This window comes from Gavialis gangeticus, unplaced genomic scaffold, assembly GCF_001723915.1.
Source record: "Gavialis gangeticus isolate Ggan-Ray unplaced genomic scaffold, GavGan_comp1, whole genome shotgun sequence".
Taxonomy (NCBI): domain Eukaryota; kingdom Metazoa; phylum Chordata; order Crocodylia; family Gavialidae; genus Gavialis; species Gavialis gangeticus.
Window position 1 is genome coordinate 48257854 of NW_017728996.1, and position 7343 is coordinate 48265196.

At 53.0% G+C, this 7343-nt stretch overlaps 1 protein-coding gene across 1 annotated transcript in view; it reads right to left on the reverse strand.

The window, feature by feature from the left end:
• Positions 1-401: 401 nt before the first annotated feature.
• The window catches only part of COMMD4 (COMM domain containing 4), a 7418-nt gene continuing 476 nt past the window's right edge, over positions 402-7343 (reverse strand). The window contains exons 3-10 of the mRNA XM_019503840.1: positions 7064-7136; positions 6170-6241; positions 5474-5539; positions 4526-4565; positions 3259-3378; positions 2661-2741; positions 1705-1881; positions 402-1510 (exon numbers count right to left, since the gene is read on the reverse strand). Coding sequence (XP_019359385.1) covers positions 1467-1510; positions 1705-1881; positions 2661-2741; positions 3259-3378; positions 4526-4565; positions 5474-5539; positions 6170-6241; positions 7064-7136 — 673 coding nt within the window. The 3' untranslated portion in view covers positions 402-1466. The remainder of the gene's footprint in view (positions 1511-1704; positions 1882-2660; positions 2742-3258; positions 3379-4525; positions 4566-5473; positions 5540-6169; positions 6242-7063; positions 7137-7343) is intronic.

The following is a 7343-nucleotide window of genomic DNA, read 5'->3' on the forward strand; positions in this document are numbered from 1 at the left end:
CCCCTTGCCCCGCCCCTCCCAGGACCTGGCGAGCCCCGGCTAGGGAAGCCTGTTCCCAGCCCCCTTGCTGGCGCCCGCAGCGCGGCTCCGGCCCCCGAGCTCAGGCAGGCGCCGCAGGGCCGGGGCCGGGCAAACGGGTCCCACGCGGCCGTGCCCAGCTGTGCACGGGGCGATGACAGGCAGTCAACAGCGGGTGTCAGCCCTGGCTCTCCGTCCAGGCAGGGCCAGGTGCGGAGCTGAGCTGGCGGAGCTGCAGGGTGGGAGTAATTCATGCAGCTGCTGCCCCCCTGAAGGGAGCTGGTGCTACAGGAGTCCGACCGCTCCCTCCGGGGTATTTCAGTAGGGGTCTCTTCTTTCTGAGCAGCGTTCAGAGGGAGCAGAGGGGCAACAAGACAGCAATGCAAACTGCTGGCCCTCTGCCAAGGCCCGGCCCATCACGATTTTATTGCAAAACAAGGGAGTATGATGTAAAGAACTGGCTCTATGGTAAGAGGTTGCCCAGGGCTGCACATGCTTCCTGATCCTTTACCCAGTACCTTCAGCTTCCTTGGCAAAGTGGAGGGCATGGTGGAGAGTGGAAAGATGAGACAGCTTTGAAGGTAGGCAGAAAGGGTAGAGATGAACTGTTTGTCAGAGAGAGAAGGGGAAGCAAGAATAGACTGGAGAGGCAGTAGAGATGAGCCAACAGCTGCAGGGTATGAGGGGGGGTTTGTACAGCCCCTGCCTCTCACATTGCCCTCAAGAGTCCGATGGTCACACAGACTTCAGGGGACAGGGAACTGGCTTAGCCAGTGTTACCTCACATGCCTCAAAGGAGACAGTAGCAGCCCCTGTCCTTGACCTGGAGTACTGAAAGGATGTAGTTCAGACAAGTGCACTAAAAGCCTTCCCTTGCAGCTCTTCAGGAACAGAACCACCATGAAGGTCCAAGCCTGGGATTTCAGAGCTTTTAAGCTCTGAACCCACTCTCCAGCCAGCAGGCACAAGCATAGTGTGGGTATTGCAAGGCTACCCCTTCACAGGGTGGTAGGACTGTGGTGGCAACTCACTGGTGTTACCATAACCTGAAGCTGGCCTTAAGGTGGACACCACATTAGCCACTATGGAAGCAACTGATCTCTGTTAAGGATCTGGAGTATGGCTGGTGGAGGTACAAGAGGAGCTGCTGTAGGAAGAGAGCTTGGCCTTGTGGGCAAAATGGAGATGATGGCTGGGTGCTAGTAGGGGTAGGGTGAGAAGAGCCATGAAGAATGTAATCAGCATCGAGAGCAACAATTTCCCATTTCAAAAGCCTGCTAAAGAAGGAGAGAATCCAGGACCCTCCCTGTGCCCCCACCCATCTCTGCTCATGCAATCTGGCTGAGGAGATGCAGGGGGTTGTCTCAGGCAAGTCATCATCACAAGAGGCTTTACAGGCTGCTTCAGGATCAGCTGGGTTCTTCCATGCTCGCTCATATTCTCCCAGCTCATCCATGGAGAGTTTTCATCAGGGCTTGGGCCTGCTTCAGCTCTGAAAGCAGAAAAGCAGAGAGGCGATAGCAGTGGGGTGTCCAAGCACCCAGGTCTCAGCAGGGGAATCTGGAGGGACTTCTCAAAGCAAGGGAATAACTCACGGAATGTCTGCCCCACCTACTATCACAGAACAGGAAGGAATATGCCATGCAGCAAGGAAGTGCTTCTCTACTGCCTCAGCCACCTACTCACCTGCCAGCAGAACTTGGAACTTCTCTGCTGACACCGCCATGGCAATGGGCTCCGTCACTCCTCTGTCCCGGTCTCGTATGCTGAATTTCAGGTGCACAAGTGGCTCGTTGACTTCCTGGAGTTCGCTGGAGCTGAGCGTGTAATCCACCCTCCAGGACACAGAGTCCAGCTGATTCACTGAGAACAGAGGCAAAGCCAGTTCCACAGGCTGCTCTGGCAATTCTCTGCCCAGCAAAGCCTGTCAAAAGTTGTCAGGGGGATTCTTCCACCCTAGAAAATGCAGCCTCCTCTAGTGTGGAACACAGCTATGGTCTTGGCAGCACACAGCAAGACCATTGGACTTGGGAGAAAAAGATGGCAGCATCCAGCAGCAGTATCAGGGGAACTGAGGCCAGCAGAGGTTAGCTCTCCAATAAGTCAGATGGATGTAATGCAGCTAGCAAGCTGCTTGCTCCTGCTTTCTACCTTGTTGCAAAGCTTCCTGTGGGTCCAAGCATTTAGGACCCCAGCTCTAATCTCATTGTGGCAAAGAGAGAGAACACACAGTGCTTCCAACACCCTCCATGCTGACTGAGAAGAAGATGCCCCCAGGTGGATCACCGACTCCATTTCCTGCTGTACTCTGTGATCTCATCCTATAAGTTAACTGGACCAGGATGGGGCTGATGAGGTCTCAGCCCACAATGAGGAGGCAACATCAGCAACAGAAGTGTTGGACCAGAGACCCCTGAAAACCCAGCTAGCTGTGCCAGGGAGCACATGCTCCAGCCCTTAATAAACTGACCCTCCCTCAGGGAGTGCAAAGGAGCAGACCCTCCCCAGGGAGTTCCAGAGGCTGAAGCAGTTCCTCTTGGGGTTTCACCAAAAGAGTCAAAGGGGCACAGGATGTCAATGTATCTCCCTCCTGAACAACTGCGCCTGCCCCATCACTCTTGGCCAAAAGCAGGCACACTCACATCTCAGGCTACGTGTGCGGAGGCTGTCCTGCAGGGCACTCTGTTTCTCCTCATAGGAACGGCACAATCCTGTGGCATGTTCTACAAGGCAAGGAGGAGTTGGGGGGTGGGGAAATCAAGACGACAGACACCTGCTGAAGACCAGCTCAGCCCCCACATAGCCCAGCCCCAGCTCCTTTGGGCTCCTATGGGCATCCTGACTGCAAACAGCTCAACTCTGCTTAGCAGAGGGAATCCAGCAGGATGCCCATAACAGAGCAACAGGTGTTGATAAGGAACATATTAATCAGAAGGTGGCCCAGTTACTATTGCAAGGCCTCCTCACACTGGTTGATGCAGCTAACTCCATCTCCTCCTTGTTGGGGGACACCTCCTCCAACTGCAGTCATCCCAGGGGGGAATGGACTGGCTGCTCCAGCAGCACGAGACACAGCACGCAATGGAGGGACATAGTTATCCAGCAGGTGTGGGGGTGGGTTGCACAGGGGGAAACACATCCAGCTGAACTTCCCAGCCTCCTCTACTTAATATTGCATCAGGCAGTAGAGGTTCTGCTACTGATCTCCAAGCTACCGCGCCCAAGAGATGTCTCCCCTACCTTTGGGCAGCCCCAGCTGCTGCAGCTCGCTGGACAAAGACTCACTGTCTACGTTGTGCTTGGCTGCACTGGACAGGATGAAGCTGAGCACTGCGATCGTGGCCTTCACATCCCCAGACTCTGGAGGGACAAGGAGCTGTCTTAGGGACTGTTTACACTGTGAGCTCTTCCATTCTGGGAAGCAGCTCTCAGATGCTAGCAAAGATCTGCCTCACCAGTGCATCATTCAATATCCATGGACGTGGCCATTTCATTTACACCAGACTAGAGAGGATATATGAACAGACATCTGAGCCAACAGTGAAAAGGCACACAAGCAAAATGCACTGGGCACCTTGTCCATAATTAGCACATGAACCCATAACCACTAAGGATGTAATACAAGCCAACAGTAAAAACAGGTAAAAAAAAAAAAGGGATGAGACCGTAAACATAAAGAACCCAAGGGACTGGAAGCCAGACAGAGGCAGGTACCTAATGTAACCCCAACTAGACATTTTGTATTCACTCTCCCATACCCCTTTCTTCTAAACTGCCCCAGTAATTTTGCCAGGTCCTCCAGACTGGAATAACAGATCCTCAGGTGTGTGGACAGGGCCTGACAAGTTGACTGCTCCTGTGATAATCACAAGCAGGCACAGGCCAATTCCTCTTTACACAAGGAACAACCTACATAACCCCACAGCCAGGACTGTCTTTGGAGTTAGAAGCAGCACTTCATCAGACTGATGACTGATAGCATCTTCCACCCAGGAGAAAAACAAGGGCACCGAGGAGATCCTAGACACCCTGGGCTTGCTCTCAAGGGAGAAGACTGCACAGTTTGTTTCTAATGCCTTTGCCCCAGGCCTTCAGTGCATTTCTCCATGATCGTGAGGGAACCACTTCAGGAAAATACACCTGACAAACCCTGGGGGCTCCTAAAAGCCAGAGGAGAAATGTTTTTATTCAGAGGTGCCTGTGGTGCAGTTTAGTTTACAGAGAGGCGATTCTGCCTTAAGCAGGAGGCTGAACTAGAAAACCTGCTGAGGGTCTCTTCCAGCTCTACATTTTCTAGGTTCATTCCATGATGAACAAGGGGGACACTCAGAGGCAGCCAAAGCCCATGTTTGCACCCAGGCAAGCTGCAGAACCCTCTTTGCTGTAAGCACAAAGGAACAACCCCGACAGGAAAAACCCAATCCACCCCAGTTTAAGAACAGTGCTGCAGAAGTCTATGCCACAGACCCACAACAGCTCTGGGAAAGAGGTGGTGGGGGCCACTCACCAAATTTGGCATCTGACGTCAGCTTTAAGATCTTTTCATACTGCAAGAGAAAAGCAACACTTGGCTTCAGCAGTCCCCAGGAAACCCTGCTACCTGCAGTGTTTATAACAACCTCTGGGCATTAACTGAGCAAATCCTAAACACCCTCCAAGTGAAATGAGGCAGGCAGTGCCACGTTAAGGCCAATGCTGTCATAACAGTCCTTTGATTTTGAGAGTACTGAGAGTCAGCAGTGCACATGCAAGCACAGGGCTAGGAGATCTCAAGTCAGCCCCCAAAATACAAGAAGCTACTAGATTTCTTCTAACTAGCCCCAGGCCATAGAAGAAGTCAAAAAATGTCCTGGGACTAGAACTTCCAGTCCCCTCAGCTCCTGCTCCACCTCACTGCAAAATCAACAGACTCATGGTGCACGTAACTGGTAGGATTCGTCAATCCCAAAGGGCACCAGGCACGTGTCTAACTGCACACTTCCCCTGCGCAGGCTCAGGATCAGTGGGCAGCACCCTTCTGTGCCAGCAGCCAGGATTCTTGCTGGGGGATCTCAAGGGAACCCATGCTAGCAGCCACACACCACTCCTCTAGTGAGGACATGAAAAAAAAAAACCAGGACATAACATGCCCTTAGGATAGTAGATAATAAACCTTGCTCTAGCATTGCAGTACTTGGCCATTATCCAGCCCTACTCACTGCTGGGTGGGGAAGGCATTAGCCTTATTTCTCAGTTAGGGACACAGGGGGTAAAGGTTTTAAATGACTTGCTTGAGGTCACTCAGCTAGTTGGTGGCAGAGCTCTTGGCCCTCTAATACCCTCCCCACAAGACCTGGCTGCCTACCCTAGGGATGGCTGTTGTATCTACCCTATACTCCCTCTTGCTGGGGACTGGGTTAGGCTAAGAGGAGATCTATAACTCTAAAAGCAACTGAAAAGAAAGTTATTCGCTTACATCAATCCCCTCTCCCAGCAGGTCCTTCAGCACCTGGGCACAGATCAGCTTCAGCTTCACTGAGGACTTGAACAGAGAACAACAGAAGAGAACTTTACTCCTCAGGCCTCCCTTGGCAGGAGCATATAAGCACCACCCCTCAAAGTGTATGAGTACACATGCACACACACACACATACACAGAGCCCCATCAGGAAACCATTTAACAATTTTGTGCCCCACTGCCCCTTTTGCAATCTAAAACATGAAGTGCCCTGGATTTCCATAGGCAACAATCAGTCTAAAACAGTCCTAGGTAGCTCTTGTGTGGCATCAGTTTCTCTCTCTAGCCCTTAAACAAAACCTGTTCAAAAGCCTCCTGCCTCTGACCTGTGGAAAGCCACTCTGGCCATAGGACACAGCCTGGGCTGTTTGCTCTTGTGACTGGGAGGGATCACAGCTTCCTTGCCCAGATACCCAGTGCTAAGACCCATCAAGTCAGTGTCCCCATGGCTTCCCCACCACTGTAGGTGTAGCACTGGCACTTCCCCACCACTGTACATGCAACCTACTGGTTCACGGTACATGACTTTCTATCCCCCCCCTTTTTTTTTTTAAGAGTAAAAATATGCTTTGATTGGTGGGCAACAGGCATAGCATGAGAACTGTAAGAACCACAGAAATAAACATTAAAAAGAAAATGCCTTTTCCACTTAACAATTTTAGACAAGGTGCTGATCTCTGCTAGGACCCAGTCAGGACAGTCCAAGTCTCCACAGAACCGGAACCTCTGGAAGGAGAAGATTGTGTGGACATGAAATCTGTGATACTGTTGGGACCCAGCAGAAGGTCAGCCAGTGCCAAAGTACCCCTTGAAGAGCACCTCAACTCTTCTCACCAGAGCAAGGAACCCCTCCCACTTCCCACCTTTAGCTGTGCCCTCTCCCCATTGCCCTAGAAGGGGCAGCCCCGTGATTTCTCTCCTCTCTAGATACTTTGCTAGTGTTCCCCCCTGGGTGAGTTAGCTACTAAGCCATAGGAAGTGCTGGCATGGAGGAGCAGTAGAAGTACTTCTCTTCCGCAAAACCCCAGTCACCAGCTTTTCACTCTACAGAGAACTAGGCACAACCAGGCACATGCTGAGACAGTCGTCATTTGGAGCGTGCTACTGGGGCAGCGATGGAAAACCATGCTCAGACCTGGCACAATGAGCACATCTCCAGGGGGCTTTGAGGCAATAGCTGTAAGTGAGTTCATGCTGGAGTCCTTCCTGGAGAAGGAGGAGGTGGGGAAGATTGAGAGCAGCAGACTATGTAAGGAAGGGACAGGCACAGGCGACTTGCCCCTAGGGCTGCCAATTCTGACCGAAGCTATTCTGGGAGATTTCTTTTTCCAACATGATGTCCTATTAAAGTCTCCCGGCTTGCTTTCAACAGTCACCGGGAGACCGATGCTGATTCCAGGAGACTCCTGGGCAATCTGGGAGGGTTGGCAGCCCTACTTGCCTCCCTCCCCCTTTTCTGTCTTTACCGGTTGGGTCACGGCGCTTTGGTGGCTTTAACCAGCAAACACCAGCAGGGAGCGCGGTCCGGACGGAGGGAGCCCCTCGCACCTGCTGCAGCTGCGCAAGGAAGCCTAGGGCCCTGCGCCCAGCCGCCGCCTCTGCGGATCCGCGTGGTGGATCTCTGCAGACGGGCTCGGGTTAATGCCTCTGCACTTCACACAAGCTGGCGTCTCCCCCGGCCCCGCAGGCCGCAAGGCAGAGGAAGGCAGGGGCGCGGCCGCGTCCTTAACCCCACGTCCCCTCAAGCCCAGGCTGGAGGCGGCCCCCAGGCACACGTGCACCGGCGGCCCCGCGCCCCGCCCCAGCGCCCGCAGCCCGCGCTCACCAT